Here is a 20,249-nt window from a genome sequence, read left to right on the forward strand (position 1 = left end):
TGTAGTCACAGGAACTTCTAGCACAGTATTCAGTCAAATGGGATATGCCCATGCTTTCTGCCACATTTTTCTTGGTGGGAAAAGATTTTAGCCCAGAAATCTAAAAGCATCCATTGCTGGCAGCAGAATAGAGAGATGTGAGAAGCTCCAGATATTGGGCCTGGTATCTCAGTAATATGGAGCTTGTGTGGTTGGAAGGGCCCTCTTGTCTAAACTGAAGGAAGAGAGCGACCAGAGAATGGGAGGGGATCGGGCAAGGGGTCATCTAGGTTGGAGTGGCAGCAATTTTTAATGTGGGGCAAGCTGGACTGTCTTTCAAGATTGCAGCTTACGATGGCACAGGCTGCCTTAGGTCAAGCTAATGTTGAAGCGGGGGCCTCATGCGGGTACTAGGTACCTTATTTGCACGTACTCAAGACTTTGAATCAGACCTAACTCAGCAAATAATGGAATAAAGAAAAGAACTCCATTTATAGAACATTTAATAATAATCACTTATTGTCACAAGTAGGCTTCAATAAAGTTACTGTGAAAAGCCCCTTGTCACCACATTCCGGTGCCTGTTCAGGGAGGCTGGTACGGGAATTGAACCAGCACTGCTGCCTTGTTCAGCATTACAAGCCAGCTGTTTAGCCCACTGTGCTAAACCAGCCCCAATAATCTTCAATTGTCACGAGTTTGAAGGTACTGTGAAAAGACCCTAGTTGCCACATTCCGGCACCTGTTCGGGTAAGTTGGTACGGGAAATGAACCCGCACTGCTGGCCGTTTTCTGCATTAACAAACCAGCTGTCTAGTCCACTGACCTAAACATTTTCTGACATTTCAAAGGACTTTAAATATAATTATTATTTTGAAGTGCAATGACTATTTCAAGCAAACGTAACAGCAATGTGTGTGTAGCACACATATCAGCGCAATTAAACTTCTGTTTCATGGAACATAGTTGCATTATTTGAGAAAGAAATGTTAGTCGTGACTCAGGAGACTAGAAAATTCACTGATTTTCTTCAAATTGTGTTATGGAATCTTTGACATCCATTTGAACGACTGGGTCAGCCAGAGGAAATCACTTTTAAATGTTTACTGCGAAGGACTTAATTATAATTTCCAATGTTTTGCACATGTCAGTGTTATGAAGCAAAGTTTGGACAGTGCTACTGAAGGGAAGCATGGATTGAGTGTGCTGGCTCTGTGAAGAATGTAATCCTAAAGGTATTCGAATTCTCATGCAATTGAGCTATAGCAATGCAAGCAATATAGGTAAAGTATCCATAGAATCCAGAGTCCCTACAGTATAGAAGGAGGCCATTCAGCCCCATCGGGTTTGCACCGACCCTCCGAAAGAGTACCCTACTGGGCCCCTCCCCCACCATATCCCCGTAACCCCACCTAACCTGCAAATGTTTGGACACCAAGGGAAAATCTTAGCATGGCCAATCCATCTAACCTGCACATCTTTAGACTGTGGGAAGAAACCAGAGCACCCGGAGGAAACCCACGTCGACATGGGGAGAATATGCAAACTCCACACATACAGTCACCCCAGGCCAGAATTGAGCTCAGGTGCCTGGCGTTATGAGGCAGCAGTGATAATTGCCACTGTACCACCCCTCTTGGCCAACTTTGGTCAAAGAGACTACTGTCCTAAGGTAAGGAACAGGAATGGAGGGAACTGGTAAAAAAAGGTTTTTGTTCCGAAGATATGTGTCAGGAAACCTCTTAGAGAGCCTCTGAGGCTACAGTCCAAAAAGCAAGATATAGCATACCAGTCTCAATAACATGCAATGCATAAATTAAACAAACATGTGGGGGGGGGGGGAATCAACCATAAAAAGAGTCATGGAGCAGACAAGTACTGCGGACCATCAGGTTTAATAGCAATTCATAAGGAAACTTTAAACACTTATAGTAGTGCATTTTGTGAGGCAAACAAAGGTAGTTTTAAAGGATTTATATTTGTATTGGTAAACATTAAGAATAAGGTATAGGTTTAATTTAATGTTTCTGTGCCTGGAAGAGTAAAACCTATAGTTAGATTCATGCTGGTTTAGCACCGTGGGCTAAACAGCTGGCTTGTAACGAAGACCAAGGCCAGCAGCGTGGGTTCAATTCCTGTACCGGACTCCCTGAACAGGTGACGGAATGTGGCGACTAGGGGCTTTTCACAGTAACTTCATTGAAGTCTATTTGTGACAATAAGTGATTATTTTTATTATTATCTGGACAAAAGTGTTTGTATGTGTGGGGGTTGGTTAAGTTCCAACTGCATTTCTGTCGTGTTTAGAGAGGGCTACGGGGTAAAGACTAAATAGGCCAGCAGAGGCATGCAGACATTACATGACAACTGGAGGCCCTTGTAAAATAAAAAAACTTTTAAGTTTTAGTTTTAGCAGGATATATTGAAATTGGAAACAGGACATCGAGAGGGGAACATCTCTCAACTCTGCCAGAAGGAAGACTGGACAGGCCGGGAGCTGCAAAGAGACAGACTACTGAAATTTCCAATTACTGTCCAGATAACCAAGGAATTTGGACAGAAAGAATTTCTTAAGATGACTGAAGTTAACAGAACGGAAAGTAAGATATTGTTCAGAAGAAGGGTTCTGAGTGAAACAGACAATTGCAGTGACCAGATTTAAGGTGGGACAGCAGACTTCGGAGGTAAATCAAACGTCGATGTAATTTTAGTAAGAGTCTTGGAATCAAGAGTTAAAATAATTGTGAACAGTTTGTACAGCAGTCAAGATAAAGAGGGTGGCGTAAAACCCTGGACTGGATATGTTGGTAAAAGTGGAGTGGAAGCTTTATTTAAAAGCATCATTTGTAAAACCAGAACTGGACTTTGGAATGCAGATCGCGAAGGCAAAACACTATTATAGAACATAGAACAGTACAGCACAGAACAGGCCCTCGATGTTGTGCCGAACAATGATCACCCCACTTAAACCCACGTAACCCGTATACCCGTAACCCAACAATCCCCCCATTAACCTTACACTAAGGGCAATTTAGCATGGCCAATCCACCTAACCCGCACATCTTTGGACTGTGGGAGGAAACCGGAGCACCCGGAGGAAACCCACGCGCACACGGGGAGGACGTGCAGACTCCACACAGACAGTGACCCAGCCGGGAATCGAACCTGGGACCCTGGAGCTGTGAAGCATTGATGCTAACCACCATGCTACCCTGAGGTCACTATTGTGAGAGAAAATTTTCAACGTGTGTTTTTGGGGGTGGAGTTTGTAAACTCTCATGTGGCAATCATCGGAGGGAATTCTGAGGTGAAAACAACAGACTCTAAATGTGTGCTTAAAAGGGACTTTGTGCCAATGGGCCATTGTATCGTAAGATCTATTTAGTAATCCATGTTAATTTTCAAATCTGTGTGTACTTGTTCAGCTAACTAGGGAAATAAAGGAGTATTGTATAATAATCCAACTTTTCATATTTAATCATTTTCTTTCTGTTATTAAAACTAATTAGCGGTCCTGTGACTCTGTTCCTCCACGTTTTATTAAAAAGAAAGTAAAAGTTATGTCTTTTTAGTCAGGGTTACATTCTGGGATCTTCCCGGCCAGTTATCACACCAAATGGGATTGTAACAATTTGAGATGTGGCCAGAAATTGAAACTTTCAAAATTCATAATTGCGAACTTGTTGATATTCCCAATGTTCTGCTGCAGCAATAAAGTTGAAGGTTTTTACTGACATTCTCCTTATTAAAGCCAATTAAAAAATGAAGAACTGTCATGTTCTTATTTAAGTTTTCAATTTAAGTGATCCAAACTATTGATCTAATATGTATAAACCAGTGCGAGTGGAATTAGAGGAAACAAGAGGAGTTTTCAAGTTGATATATTTGGGCGGGCAGGCAAAGAAATGCTCCAATTTGAAGGAATATTGATAAAAATTCTGGACCAAAAAGCAACTATGTACCTGGGAACCCAATGAAAAAGAGTCAAGGTGGATATCACTGGATTCTAATTCATCTGACATTGGAAGCCAGGAAAAAAGGCAACTCTGTGTAGAATGACTTGATAATCTGACACTTGATTAATTCGTTTGCGGGTGGGGTGGGGAGGGATGGGGGTGCGTAACAAGATAATAGAGATTACAAAATAGTTCTCTTTGACTGGGGGTGGCAGTGATGTTACCTAGGTACCAGTAATGGAGCTTCAGCATTTCCTCAAATATCTTTGGCTTGGATGAAGGAAAAGTAGCGTGTGGGCAAGTTTCCAGATATAGTTATTTTAAGAAACACAGCAAGTTGTGCAGAGGGGAACAGTTAGTTTCAAAGTAACATGGTCAAAATACAAAGTGGGCAAAACTATGGCAGACAGAGTTCAATGTGAGAAATATGAAGCCATCCAATTTAGGTCCAAGAAACACAAATCAGAATTGTTATTATTCAGTCATGGGCTGTGGGCATCACTGATAAGGCCTGTATTTACCACCCATCCTTATTTGGCCTCGAGAAGATGAAGGTGTGCTGCCCCCTTTAACAGCTGTAGTCTGTGCTGTAAAGGTATTTCCACAGTACTGTCAGAGGGAGTTCCAGGACCGATGAAGGTAGAAAATTAGATTTCCAAGTCAAGGGGGTGGCATGGTGGCACAGTGTTTAGCACTGCTGCCTCATGGCACCGAGGACCCGGGTTCGTTCCTGGTCATGGGTCACTGTCCATGTGGAGTTTGCACATTCTCCCTGTGTCTGTTTGGGTGTCACCCCCAGAACCCAAAGATGTGTAGGGTAGGCGTATTAGCCACGCTAAATTGTCCTTAAATTAAAAAAAAAAGATTTCCAAGTTAAAATGGTGTATGAGGCGGGGGTGCACATTGGAGGTGGTGATGATCCCATGCACCTGTTGTCCTTATCCTCCCAGGTGATAGAGGTCTGGATTTGGGAGGGTGCTGTCAAAGGAGTCTTGGCGTGTTGCTTCAGTATATCTTGTAAATACACAATGCTGCCAATATGCACGGGTGGCGGAGGGGATGAATGTTCAAAGTGGTTTAACTTGTTTGATGAGGACAGCCTATGAGCTGAGGAAAAGTAATGATATTTAGATGTCCATCTGCACAATGTGCACAAACCAGTAAAAACTATTGCATAGGCACTAACAAAAGTATTTGAAAAGGCAGCAGAATCTTTTATCTCAAAGAGATTGGATTTGAAACCTCACAAAAAGGTACATTGGCCTGGAGTACAGTGCGGCAGCGATTCACTAGAATGATACCAGGACTGACAGGTTTAATTAACAATGCAGTTTGCATAAACATGACTTGTATTCCCTTTGAAGGTTGAGAGAATATCTAATTGAGCTGTTTAAAATGACAAAGGGATTCAATCAGGCTTATAATAAGAAACTATTTCCTCTGATGCTGAAGACAAAAAAAGAAACAAAATCTTAAATTTAGAGCAAAACCATTTTGCGATGAAAAAGCATTGCAGCATTCAGATCATAGAACATAGAACAGTACAGCACAGAACAGTCCCTTCGGCCCTCAATGTTGTGCCGAGCCATGATCACCCTACTCAAACCCACGTATCCACCCCTATACCAGGAACCCAACAACCCCCCCCCAACCTTACTTTTATTAGGACACTACGGGCAATTTAGCATGGCCAATCCACCTAACCCGCACATCTTTGGACTGTGGGAGGAAACCGGAGCACCCGGAGGAAACCCACGCACACAGGGGGAGGACGTGCAGACTCCGCACAGACAGTGGCCCAGCCGGGAATCGAACCTGGGACCCTGGAGCTGTGAAGCACTTATGCTAACCACCATGCTACCCTGCTGCCCCTCTTAAGTAATAATAATAATAATAATCTTTACAACTAACATGGGCAACAAATCTCACTGCGCTGGAAACAGTTTTCTGAAAGCAAGCATTGGTCTTGAACTTAACATTTTTGGATTAATATTTTAGATATAATTCTCTTCCTCTTACCTTGTTCAACCATTCCACTCTTTCTATGTCTGGAAAATGCACCTGAATAAGAAGAAATAAAATTAACGCAAAATAGTTGAGAATTTTGGATGTTCTGTGGGTGGAATCCATCGTACAGTCAACTTTAAAATGTATTTTAGTAATATTCCATCAGCAATCAGACCAGCCTGTGTGCCACCTGTATCCAGAATCTTCTCCACTCAACTGCCCCAATTTCTCCTTCTCAAACGATCCATATTCTGACTAGCCAAGACTGCATGGCTAAATAGCAATTCTACTATTCACAAATATCTATGGTATTTATAATTCTGGCTAGAGTACCCCTGAAAACATAACTACTGCTGGCTCGAAGTAGATTAAAATGTCTTCATATTCGACCAAGTTAAATCCCCACAGCCACACCTACCTTCTATCCACTAGCCCTTGCGTTTCACACTATGGGCCAGGTTTTTGCAGAGTCCAAATTCAGAATTCAGAATGTCCAAATTACCCAACAGCATGTCTTTCGGGACTTTTCCCCACTCTGCAGACTGTTTAAAAAACTGGGCAAGATTTGGTTACGGCAGAACCTGTACAGTTTTAATGGTACTCTTTGTTCACACTTCTTCCAAGGTTGCCATTATGAATGTTTGTCTGTGTTTCAAGCACTACAATTATCTCAGGAGGGGGTTTTGAGTACACAGTTTGATTGACAGTCTAATGCGATTATTAGGTGATTTGCTTTTGTTCACATGCAGTCTCAATCGAGATTTTTTTGGAAGAGATTTAAAGCTTTGAATGGATTTCATGAAGGAGAGATTTTTCACTATCAGGTGTATATAGATGAGAGTTGTATTATTCATCTGAACCTTCTGGAGTCCGCACATGTGCAGCTGAATGCGGAAATTCACAAACGTCGCCAGTGATTTTACACTTCTCCAGAGGGTGCACTAGTCCAGAATTTGAAATTGCTGAGGTAAAAAGAATTTGCCTTACTGTAAAAACCATAGAACAAGATACTCATTGTGTAGGGAGTTTATATTGGTGTACTCAGTTCAAATATATTGCTGAATAGCCTAACTGACACTGAGAAACCAACTTTCTATTAACTGAAATTTCTGGGGTGGGATTCTCCATCCCGCCGCACCCGTTTTCTCGTGCGGCACGTCCCCACCGGCAGTGGGATCCTCCCTCCCATCAGCCGGCCAATGGGACTTCCCATTGAGGAAACCCCCACGCCATCGGGAAATCCACGGGCGAGAGTGCGCTTCCGACAAAGCGGTGGATCCCACCGACGAAGAATTCCACTACTGGAGTTTAATAGCAGATCTTTAGACAGAGTTTTCTAAAAAAAATTACAATGTCATTTTCGGCGATAAAATCAGTGCAATTCCTGTCGGCCCCAGTGGAGGGATCCGGACTGCAATTTTCAGGCACTTAGAATAACTTTCTTTTCCCCTACGTGAAAACGATGCGCCTCAGCTACGAAGCCCACTCTGGGGTTCATCTGAGGATTTTAATGAAGGGGCGCTGCACTGAAATGGCTCCAAGAACTTGCTGTCATTCAAGCCAGGAGGATGGCAGCAAGAAACCCAGCTTCTCAATTCTCAGAGAAGGGCCTCAGCCATTTGCTGGATGCCGTGGAGGAGAGGCGGGCTACAATCTAACCTTGGGCTGGCATGTGACCCTCCAGCAAGGTGACAAATCCCTCTTGGGAGGGGGTGGCAGCATTGGTCAGAGCCAGTAGCCTGACCAAGAGGACGAGTGTGCAATGTAGAAACGATGAGTGACCTACTCAAATCAGCCAAGGTTAGAGTTCCTTATCTTCTCTCTGCACTTCACCCCCCCCCCCCCCCCCCCCCCCCGGGATGTCACCTCGATCACACATTCCGCCACCTCGCAGATCCTCAGCACCCGACCTCCCATTAGCATCCTCAGACTCCCCCGGCACTCGTCACAGAACCCCTCCCTGCTTACACGCAGTGCCCACATATGTCATGTGTCATCAGCGTCTGACCCGACAGGCGTCCAGTTCACATTATCCTCACTGGTGTTCCTGCAGGAGAAGCGCCCACAACCGCCACAAGCAAGAAAAATAAAACGGGCGGTGGGATGTCTGAGCTGAGTCCGTACGAGGGGAGCCATCGAGCTTGCAGGAGCGGGCCTGTGTTGAGAGTGAGGTGGGCCTACGAGAGAAAAGTGAGGAAACACTACACCTTCATCCAGATGACCAGTCTGAAGTGAGTTCTGTGGAGTCCGAACGCAGGCCATGAACTAAAACATCCGTTGCCTTGCAGGAACATCAGCTGAGGAGCCAGGCCCGTTGAGCAGCAATGTCCCACCACCCACCCTCAACACCACCTCAAAGGGAATCTCAGTGGAGGACACAGATGAAGTATTACAGCTATCACCCGCACCATCTACCATCGCAGAGACACACACATTGTCAGGCGAATGCAGCTGACAGGCTTCTGGGTCACTATCTGGTGAGCACCACATAGGTGGATTGGATTGGATTTGTTTATTGTCATGCATACCGAGGTACAGTGAAAAGTATTTTTCTGCGAGCAGTTCAAACAGATCATTAAGTACATGAAAATAAAATAAAAAGAAAATACATAATAGGGAAACACACGGTACACAATGTAAATACATAGACACCGGCATCGGGTGAAGCATACAGGAGTATAGTATTAATCAGGTCAGTCCGTAAGAGGGTCCTTTAGGAGTCTGGGGCGAAATTCTCCCCTACCCGGTGGGGCGGGGGGTCCTGGCGTAGCAGAATGGCGCCAACCACTCCAGCGTCAGGCCTCCCCAAAGGTGCGGAATTCTCCGCACATTTAGGGATTAGGCCCGCGCCGGAGTGGCTCCCGCTCCGTCGGCCGGTGCGAACGGCCTTTGGCGCCACGCCACCCGTCGTCGGAGCTGGCTGTAAGGCCTTTGCCGGTCGGCGTAAGTCCACACATGCGCTGGAGCGTCAGCTGACGTCATCACCAGCGCATGCGCAGTGGAGGCCGTGCAGGCGGCGGAAGAAAAAGAGTGCCCCCACGGCTCAGGCCTGCCCGCCGATCGGTGGGCCCCGATCGCGGGCCAGACCACCGTGGGGGCACCCCCCGGGGTCCGATCGCCCCGCGCCCCCCCCCCAGGACCCCGGGGCCCGCTCGCGCCGCCTTCTCCCGCCGGCACAGAGGTGGTTTAAACTACGTCGGCAGGAGAGGCCTGACAGCGGCGGGACTTCGGCCCATTGCGGGCCGGAGAATCGCCGCGGGGGGCATGCCGATCGCGCGGGGGGCCCGCCGACCGCCGGGCATGATTCCCGCCCCCGCCGATTCCTGGGTGGCGGAGAATTACAGCCACGGAGGATTTACGCCAGCCCCGGGCGATTCCCCGACCCTGCGGGGGGTCGGAGAATTCCGACCCTGGTAACACTGGGGAAGAAGCTGTTTTTAAATCTGTTCGTGTGTGTTGCCAGACTTTTGTATCTCCTGCCCAATGGAAGAATTTGGAAGAGTTACTCACTGGGGTAAGAGGGATGGAAGGGGTCTTTGATTATGCTGCCTGCTTTCGCAAGGCAGTGGGAAATTTAGACAGCCAAAGGATGGGAGGCAGGTTTGTGTGATGAACTGGGCTGTGTTCACGACTCTCTGAAGTTCCTTGCGGTCCTGGGCCGAGCAGTTGCATACCTGGCTGTGATGCGGCCAGATAGAATGCTTTCTATGGTGCATCTGTAAAAGTTGGTATGAGTTAGTATGGACATGCCAAACTTCCTTATTTCCTGAGGAAGTATAGGCGCAGTTGTGCTTTCTTGGTGGTAGTGTTGACGTGGGTGGACCAGGACAGATTTTTGGTGATGTGTACACTTAGGAATTTGAAGCTGTTAACCATCTCCACCTCGGCCCGGTTGATGCAGACAGGGGTGTGTACAGTCCTTTGCTTCCTGAAGTCAATGACTAGCTCTTTGATTCTGATGGCATTGAGGGAGAGATTGATGCCGTTGCACCACTCCACTAAGTTCTCTACCTCCCTCCTGTATTCTGACTCATCATTATTCGAGATCCGACCCACAATGGTCTTGTCGTCAGCAAACTTGTAGATGGAGTTGGAACCAAATTTTGCCACGCAGTCGTGTGTACAGGGAGTATAGTAGGGGGCTAAGTATGCAGCCTTGGTGGGCCCCGGTATTGAGGACTATTATGGAGGAGGTGTTGTCGTTTATTGTTACTGATTGTTGTCTGTGGGTTAGAAAGGCGAGGATCCAGGAGGCAGGAATGTCCCAAGAGTTGGACAGTCAGAAATTTGCTGGATTCCAGGACTCAGCTATGTCCTAGCCAGGTGCCATGTCTCTGGACATGTACATCCGTCAGCCGCTGGAGATGCAAAAACAGAGCCAAGAATTCCAGGAGGGGGTGTCAGTGACGCTCCTGTGACTGCATCACCGAATGTAGGAGTCCCAAAGCCTTCTGTCACAGGAGATGGTGCTGACAATGCGTAGCACCCAGGCCAACACTGCAAGGGTGCCATCCGCATTGTAAAGCCTGGGCCAAGTTGTCAGATCCATATTAACCCTGAGGACCATGGCTGAAGTGTTCAACAGACAATGGCGGGCCTCCAGCATTGGCAGAGCTAGATGGCATTGAGGCTTCTGGAGCTCACTCCAGCTGTGTCCCTGTCCCATGGAGTAACCCAGGGGCCCATGAGCACCTGGAGGGTGAATGATCCACTGGACTACATCCCAGGGCCTTCTACTCAGGAGACCCTGGGAGTAACTAGCCAATCTGAATCCCCCCTTCCTCAGACCAACGCAACTTAGGTGCGGCATGCAGAATAGGGTGATGCAGCAGCACCAGTGCCACCTGAAAGTAGGACAAGTCCCACCAGAAAAAAGGTTAGATGGGGTTGCTGGGATTGGGTGTAGGTATGGGTTTAAGTAGGGTATTTTTTCCAAGGGCCAGTGCAGACTCGATGGGCCGAATGGCCTGCCTCTGCACTATCGATTCTATGAGACAGAGCCTTTTCCGGCACATGTTGTCCGACAGCTCCATGAAGGACACTCAGGTCCTGTACGCCCTCAGTCTCCTTCTGCGCCTTTGTGCTCCCTGCACGTCTGGTACGGCCTCCAGCCCCTGAGCCTGCCCTGCGGCCCCTTGGTCACCTGGCGCTGGGTCTTCGCCAGCACTATAATAAGTACGATAGCCAGCTGCAGCACCTCCATACCGAGAGAAAGGGAGGTACACCAAAGAGATAGCACTACCATCAAAAAAATCTTCTGGAATTTGCATTATTCTTCACCAAAGCTCGGTTAGTCTCTGGAACTTGGCCAGAATGATCTTTTCAGTAGGAATAACCTAATTCTGCATGAAGGTACAAAAGGGACAGGAGGATAATACACTCTGAGAGTGAGGTGCTTTCGTCAAAGGCAGCAGCCCAGGCACAGGTATTTCTACATCTGCACTCATTCTGCCCCAGGTTTACATTCTCATTTAATCACATTGGCAAGATCAGCACAGGAATCATTTAGATTTTGCACAATCCCTGTGCAGTGCAATCCAGAAGAATTAGGGCCAATATTACCTCGAAATAACCAATATTGAGACTAAACTCTCTTGTTTGTGCAACACCTCGCACAAGAAGCACATTCAAATTTAATAGGCAACATTTTAAAAGTGGACATGGGGCAATGGAATGGTCCTTCTATTTCCAGTCGCATTGTTACTTTGCCACAAATTCACTCATGGCTGAACATGTAATAAGTGACAATGAAACTGTGAATGGCATACTGTTACATTGTGAGGTAGAAAACACTAATTCATGCGTTATGCATGAATCATAATAGATACCATGAAATTAGGAAACATTTTGTTCCGAAAATATTGATAAAACCAAGGTGATGTCATTACTGGAAACTAAGAAGTTACAATTCTGGAATTTAAGTACATTAAAAAAATTTTAAGATGGGAGGAAAATTTTTTAAAGTACAGTTCCCGATTTTTTTTAAAATCAAGATACTATGAAATGTGCAACTTTTATAACAGGAAACCATATTTAAAAATGAATAAACTACATTTAAAATATTATAATATTCTGCAAACTACAGTCTACCATTTAAAGCCACTGACGTAAATACAAGTACAAGGCGGCTTGATGTACGATGCAGAAGTGAATGATTTCGTTCAAATTCTACATCCACTCAAATTATTCAATCTACGCAAGGTATAGGTAACATAAATATGAATCATATGCTAAAAAATGGTATTTCTGATTAATTCAATTTCATAATTAACATAAGAATGGATGATATAGCTACAAATTAAACAGCTTTGTACCAACCACACGTTCCTACTTGTAATGTCTCGAACTTGTACTTCGAGCTTACACTAAGCTTGAGAACAAAGTCAATCCAGTCAAAGCTACTTTGTTCTTTCTTTCCACCAGGCCACGTGTGTCAGTATATTCCGCATGCACCTGTTTACATTCAAGCAAATTCTACGTCACTGCAGTATTACTGCATTATGCACCAAACAATATAGGTGGTGGAGAAGCAACTAAATACCAGACCAATATCTGTGCCCAGAGACAGACTTTCGAACATGCCTGCTGTTTCACTTTAGAAATGTTTGCAAGCGATCAGGGTGTGGAATACAAATCTGTAACATTTGAATAACTGAGAAATCACAGGCATGTCACTGAACTAAATCCAAATTAAATGTTAAAATGTGCAAACTTTGAGTACGAGGTTTGATAAGCCTCTGGAATGTGTTTAAATGTGGTCAAAATGTTGCCCCACAGAGCCAGGGAGTCAGGTTCAATTCCGGTCATGAGTGACTGTGTGGATTCTCTCCGTGTCTGCTTGGGTTTCCTCTGGATGCTCCGGTTTCCTCTTAGTGCCCAAACGATGTGCAGGTTAAGTGGATTGGTCATGCTAAAATTGCCCCTTAGTGTCCATAGGGGTTAGACGGGGTTACGGGGATAGGGCAGGGGAGGGGACCTCGGTCTTGTGCACTTTCAGAGGGTCAGTGCAGACTTGATGGGCAAAATTGCCTCCTTCAACTTTGTAGGGATTCTATGAGACTAAATCAACAATCCTTGAATTATTATTTTCTTAAGTGTATTTTGTACCAAACATATTCAAAGGTACGACATGAATAAATCAAAAAACATTCTCCACACCTCGCAGTTTGAGCTAGTTTTTCCCCCTTTTCACTCTTCCCCCCCCCCCCCCAGCGATGAACAATTCCTCAAACATGGCCATGAACAGTTCCCTCAGTGTCTCAAAGCACTCTGCTGATCCCCCTATTCATGAAAAAAGTCGTACAGGTCCTCCAACCAGGCCGCCATCCCCGGTGGCGTGTCGACCACCATTCCAACAGAATCCTTCGCCAGACAAGAGAGGCAAAGGCCACGACAGCGGCCTTTCTCCCTTCCATCAGCTCCAGCATTTATGAGTTCCCAAAAATCGACACCATAGGGTCTGGCCCAACCTCTACCTCCACAATCTTTTATAACGCCTCAAATACCTCCTCCCAGTATCTCTCCAACTTCTCGCAGCCCCAGAACATATGCATGTGATTTGCTGGTCCTCACCCACACTTCTCACATTCGTCTGCCACCCCCTGCATCCACGCCCATGTCATATGCACCCTATACACTACCTTAAACTGAATGGAACTTATCTTCGCACATGAGGAGGTCGAGTCCACCCTTTGCATCATCTCACTCCACCGTCCTATCTCCCACCCCCAGCTCCTCCTCCCATTTCTCCTTAATCCTCACCACCTGCGCTCCCCCGTGCTCCCCCAGCCACTCATATATATCCCCAATCCTACACTCCCCTTCCACATCCGGGAGCAGCAACCGCTCCAACAGGATATACTCTGGCAGCTTGGGAAACCCTCTTGATTCTTTTCGCGCAATGTCCCTCACTTGCCTATACCTGAACTCACGTTCCTTCGACAACTCCACTTTCTCGCGCAGCTTTTCCAGACTTGCAAACCTCTCCTGCAGATATATATCCCTCACCCTCACCAGCCCCACTTCTCTCCACCTCCTATGCATGCCATCCGTCTGTCCCAGCTTAAACCCATGGTTCCATACAACAGTGTTAGCACAGACATCCCCTCCTTCCTAAAGTATCCCCTTAACTGGTTCCATACCGTATTCAAGACTGTACCACTAGGCTCACTGTGCAACTCCTCGGTGCCAGCGGAAGCGCTGTTATCACCATGGCCCTCAGGCTGGATCCACTATAGGACTCCTCTTCCATCTTAACCCACTCTAACCCCTCTACCTCCCACCACCACCGCACCATCTTTGCATTTGCATCCAATAGTAGTGCAACAGATTTGGTAATGCCAACCCCCTCTTTCTGCCTCTGCCTCTGTAGCAGGGCTCTCTTCACCCTAGATACCTTTCCCGCCGATATAAACTCCACGATCGCTGCATCCAGTTTCCAGAAAAATGAAGATCGGGACGGTCTGGAGTACAAACAGGAACCTTGGCAGAACGTTAATTTTTACCACCTGGACCCTCTCTGTCAGTGTTAGGTGTAATATAATCCCATGTCCTAAAGTCCTCCCTAACCTCCTCCACCAACTCTGTCAGATTCCATTTGTGCAGCGTCGCCCACTCCCCTGTCACCCAAACCCTCGAATACCCCTGGATACCCTAAATGGCAACATCCCAAGGTTGGCTCCCTGACCCATCACATTCACTGGAATCACCTCATTCTTTCCGACATTCAGCTTAAAGCACTAGTAGGCCCCAAACCGCTCTAGTATGTCCATAATTCTCCCCGTACACTCCAATGGGTCCAACAGAAGGTCATCTTCATACAGCGACACCCGGCGTTCCCTACTCCCCCTCACAAGCCCTTGCCACTCTACTGACCCCCTAAGGGCCATCACCAAGGGCTCTGTCACCGGCGCAAACAGAAGGAGCGACAATGGGCACCCCTGCCTCGTTCCCCTGTGCAACCTGAAGCTCCGTGAACTCATCTGGTTCGTCCGTACACTCACCACTGGGGCAATGTACAGCTGACACACCCACACCACAAACCTCGGCCCAAACCCAAACCTTCCCAAAACCACTCCACTCGGTCTAAAGCCTTCTCCGTGTCCATAGAAACCACTACCTCCAATACCCTCTCCCTTCGACGGGGTCATGATCACGTCTAATAACTGCCTAATGTTACTGAAAAGCTGCCTGCCCTTTACGAAACCCGTTTGGTCCTCTGCAACCATCCCCGGAATGCATCCTTCCAACCTGCCCACCACTATCTTAGCCAACACGTTCACATCCAGGTTTAACAATGATATGGGCCTGTATGACCCAGACTCCAAAAGGTCCTTCCCCTTCTTCGGGATTAGTGTGATTGATTCCTGGATAGAGCGTCTCCGGCAGCTCTCCCTTATTCAGCACCTCGCTAAATATTTCCAATAAATGTGGTGCCAAATCCATTGCAAACTCCTTATAGAACTCCACCAGGTAACCGTCCGGCCCCAGGGCCTTCCCTGACTGTTTAACTACGTGACCAATTATTTGGCTTCTGTCTCCAATGTGACACTGGATATTAATAGACATTTTCGTGTGTCTGTTTTTTTCTACACCTCAATGTAGCAGTGGGATGGATGGCTTATACCCAAACTACATAAGCATTGGTCCCACCAACAGATTCACGTGCTCACAAATAAGCATATTGGGGAACTTTTTTTTTCTTGATTTGTTCATGGGATGTGGGCATCGCTGGCTGGGTCCACATTTATTGCCCATCCCTGAGGGCATTTAAGAGTCAACCACAATGGTGTGGGTCTGGAATCAAGTAGGCCAGATCAGGTAAAGATGACAGATTTCCTTCCCTAAAGGACATCAGTGAACCAGATGGGTTTTTATGACAATCGATAATGGTTTCATGGTCATCTTTGGACTTTTAATTCCAGGTTTTTATTGAATTCAAATTTCACCATCTGCCCTGGTATTCAAAGCCGGGTCCCCAGAACAATATGCTGGGTCTCAGAATTATTAGCCCAGTGACAATACCACTAAGCCACTGCCTCTCCTCATGTCTGTTAAAGGCCTGTGAGAAATCGGACACCGATGAGTGAGGCTGCAGTTGGGCTTAGCCTGCTCAGAATTCTTCAATGGCCCCCAGAATTATAGTAACCAGTCGAAGGAGCAGGAATGTTTCTCTCACTCCACAAGGAGATGTGAACACCACACCGCCCACTTCCCGCCCCCCAACCTTTATCCTGCCCAAACTCTCTCTCAGAGCTGGGGCGGGATTCCCTCCTACCCGGCGGGGGTCCCGGCGCCGAGGAGTGGCGTGAACCACACCAGCGTCGGGCCGCCCCCAAGGTACGGAATCCTATTGAGTGCCCCCACGGCACAGGCCCGCCCGCGGATCGGTGGGCTACGATCGTGGGCCAGGCCACCGTGGGGGCACCTCCCGGGGCCAGATCCCCCTGCGCCCTCCCAAGAACCCCGGATGCCGCCCGCGCCGCCAGGTCCCGCCGGTAAGGACCTACTCCAATTTACCCCCGCGGGACTGGCAAAAAACGGGCGGGACTTCGGCCCATCGTGTGCTGGAGTATTCGGGCGGCCCCAGGGCCCACTGAGTCGCGCTGGTCCCTGCCATTCTCTGAGGCGGGCGGAGCGATTCACGCCGGGGCAATTTTTTTTGTGGGGGCCGGAGAATTCGGGGGCCGGATTCACGCCGACCCCCAGCAATTCTCCGACCCGGCGAGGGGGGTCAGAGAATTTCCGCCCCTGTCCTTTGGGCTGTTACTGGCAACACAGGCAGACTAAAATTGACATCATTTGGCAGGTGAGACCACTCACCTGAGCAACAATCATTCACCATCCCCACGAAAGAGCCTTGATTTTTCAAATATTTCCTCATATCTAGATAGATGGCAAAGCACATTCGCAGTCCTATATTTTATCAGAAACAGTAATGAATATATTGCTTATTATTTGGACCTTTCTTAAATGACAAACTTAGTAAACTATGGTGGGATTTGTTGAGGCTGTATTCTCTCTCTCAGCTTCATCCTACATTGCTGTGTAACTGTTCAGATGCTTCACAGATTGAACTAATGTGATGAAGACCAAACAAATCTGAACAATATGTTTACGAAATGAGACTTTCTGATAAACAACACTTATGTATTCTTCGAAAAAAGCTTCTTTAAAGGTCCACTTCAGAGACAGATGTCTACTTTGTTTCAGAGGTGTCAAACGTAGCCATCAGCTCCTGGACTATTTTGTTCTCTTTTTAAAATAAATTTAGAGTACCTAATTATTATTTTTTTCAAGTAAGGGGCAATTTAGCGTTGCCAATCCACCTAACCTGCACATCTTTAGGTTGCGGGAGTGAGACCCACGCAGACACGGAGAGAATTTGCAAAATCCACAGGGACAATGACCCGGGATTGAACCTGGGTCCTCGGCGCCGTGAGGCAGCAGTGCTAAAACCACCACAGTGCCGCCCAATGACTATTTTTTTTTTTTAATAAACAATTTTATTGAGGTAATTTTTGGCTTTACAAACAGTTACAGACATCATCAGAAAGGAAGCAAAAAAGGCAAAAATGTGCAAACATCCACGTACTTTCAATACTTCCATCGTAACATATTGCACAAGCCCGCTCCCCCAATGACTATTTTTAATGAGGCACTGATAACCCAAGTTGTACATGCCTAGCTGAGACTGTCCTAAATACTTGCTTGCAACCCTTGCCAATCACAGATAGAAGCAAAAGAGAGGAAGTGAATGCTAACAACATAATAGTGCTGAGAAGAAGCTCCTGACGAGAAAGTCTATGGACTGAACAGCTTTCATAACACAGGAAACTGCTGCTTTGCAAAGGAGGGAGGTTTGTGTTCTCAGGAAGGAAAAAAGGCACTGCTTGTGTGTGACCTTTACTACAGAGATACAGAACAGGCCCTTGATAGAATCAATCAAAGCCTTCTCAGACCTTTATTCAACAATAAAAAAAACATTCTGAATTGAATTTCTTCCAAACTATAGAAGTCATCACAAAAACATGAAACTAATGGTATTGTGTGTTATACTGATATTTTCCAGAATATAATTACGTTGAGCTGAGAATTCATTCACCTGCAGTTCCACAAATACGACATTCCTCAATTATCTCACTGAAATCTGAAACCACAACTGGTAATCTATTCAGCTGCTTTGATCAATCACTTTAAAAAAATGCTTGATTTGGACATTACTTCTCACCTGGTAATTACACCCATTAATAAAATCATTTTAAAAATAACCAAAACACGTGTTGTACATTAAGTTTGACGTCTCATTCATATTTCTGACTGGAGGCTTCATTTAGGTTCTTTCTTATCCAACCAAATGCAATAAGTGTAAAGCAGTTTCTTGTTGAATTGTGTTAATCTCAATACTGAAGTTTTAATAATTAACTTACTCTAAACAGTAAATTCGCCATTTTGAATAGCTGAACACAAGTAAGGAGCTGAACACAGTTGCGTGCAAATGTCAGCTCAGCTTTAAACTATTCATATTTCTAGCCTTCGCACAATCTTTAACCACAGCACAAGTAGTCTTATTGCAGTGTACAAAATGGGAAAATAAATCACCTTTTTGCAGTGTTCCATGACATGAGCAAGCTTTTCCCTGTAGACTACATTGACCCTGTTTTTCTAGATTGTTTTTCTTTCTGCTGTTGTATACGTGTTCAAAGGGCTAGGACCCAATTACATGATCAAAATTGTACGAAGAACGTTTGCTACCAAACGTCAGCTCACCGAATGTACCATAGCCTCAGGTTATATAGCAACTGTTTATTCAACACACTCCGTTTCAGAGACTAAGTGCTGACGCCATGGACTGAGTCAATGGTGTTCTACGAACACGGAAGCGGCGCTGGTCCCTCTGTTAATGGACTAGCATTGGTGTCACGTGGAACTAGAGCAATTCCAATGAAGAACGGTGCCCGATTCGCCGGGGTCGTTATTGACACTCGAGAGGCTGACAAGCTGCAGCACTCCACTCCCCACACACTCATTCTAGCCAACAAGATGGTAACCCGAAGAGCAGTACCCCAGTTTGCAGATGCGGAGCTCGAGACCCTGCTGGACGCTGTGCAGGGGAGGTGGGGCACCAGACGTATCCAGACGTGGGAAGGAGGCTGCCATGCACCGCCGTACACTGGGCCAGGGTGCAGGTGCTGAAGCCATGGTCCCACCGCCAGAACCGGCTAGCAGTGTCGTAAAAACTGCACAACCTCCTCAGGGCAGCCAGGCTGAGTAGCCAACACCTCGTTCCTAGCACCAACCCTTCTCTCACACCTGTAACCTCCCCACCTGGAGGGTGACCGAACCCCCACACGGCAGCAGTCAACTCGCACCCCAGCCTGCACAACATGGCTTCATCAATACTGCCCGCCATGGCCAGGTGTCCTGTTCACAAAGGCCACCAGCTGCCCGCCCCCTGTGCTTACCCATGTCCGACTGCCTAACACTTCTGTCTCTCCCCCCCCCCCACCCCACCCGTCCCTACCCAGCCCCCAGGAGAAGGCGGCGAACAACCACAGGGAGACAGAGAAGACTCGAGGGGGGCCTACCGGACCTGCGGCCCCTCACCATTATGGAACGGCAGGCACTAGACCTGGTCAGTGGGCCCGGAGAGGAGGTAGCTGCCGCAGCAGAGGTCAGCATCGGGGAACCAAGTGAGCCCCCACTGGGTTGCAGTGTCGCTATCGTATGCGTGGTACAGCCCCCACACCACACCACCTCCCCAAACCACCCTGCCACCCCATCTGGGCACCCGTTGGAGGTGGGCACGGGCCAGAGCCCACAGGGCAGCCACCCCGCACTGCCCGGTGGGACATCTGGGCACCCGTTGGGGTGGGACGAGATGTTCGTGCCGCCATTGGCCAGACCCCCTAGTAAGCTAATCTGGAGGCAATTAAAGCGCCTCATGCGTACCGGCCCTGGTACACACGTTGTGGGGTCTCCTGTGCCTGCTGGGCCCCATGCTCTGCCTATCCTGGCTCTCTGCCGCATCCTCCTTCTCCGATCAGGCCTGGCAGTCATCCCCTCCTCCAGCATGTCGCCCCTTTTATTGCGCAATGGAGGGCATGGCAAGCTACCACGATGTGGGAGACCATTCTAGGTGCTATACTGAGGGGCCCTCCAGAGTGGCTCAGGCACCTAAACCCCATCTTCAGGATGCCGATGCACTGCTCGATCACGGCCTTGTTCGCAGCATGGTCGTCGTTGGTAGCAGGTCTCCGCATCGGTCTGTGGACTCCGTACAGGCCACGACCGCAGCAGATAACCCCT

General features: G+C 47.2%; 1 protein-coding gene across 2 annotated transcripts in view; it reads right to left on the reverse strand.

Moving 5' to 3' along the window:
* Window positions 1-20,249, reverse strand: part of LOC119962037 (extended synaptotagmin-3-like) — a 170,816-nt gene that overhangs the window by 139,894 nt on the left and 10,673 nt on the right. The window contains exons 1-2 of one of the 2 annotated variants that reach the window (XM_038789817.1): window positions 16,764-16,793; window positions 5,955-5,996 (exon numbers count right to left, since the gene is read on the reverse strand). In XM_038789817.1, coding sequence (XP_038645745.1) covers window positions 5,955-5,996; window positions 16,764-16,778 — 57 coding nt within the window. In that variant the 5' untranslated portion in view covers window positions 16,779-16,793. Of the gene's footprint in view, window positions 1-5,954; window positions 5,997-16,763; window positions 16,794-20,249 lie in introns of those variants that run through there. The other variant, XM_038789816.1, reaches the window with a different exon arrangement.

This window comes from Scyliorhinus canicula, chromosome 2 (genome assembly GCF_902713615.1).
Source record: "Scyliorhinus canicula chromosome 2, sScyCan1.1, whole genome shotgun sequence".
NCBI classification, from domain to species: domain Eukaryota; kingdom Metazoa; phylum Chordata; class Chondrichthyes; order Carcharhiniformes; family Scyliorhinidae; genus Scyliorhinus; species Scyliorhinus canicula.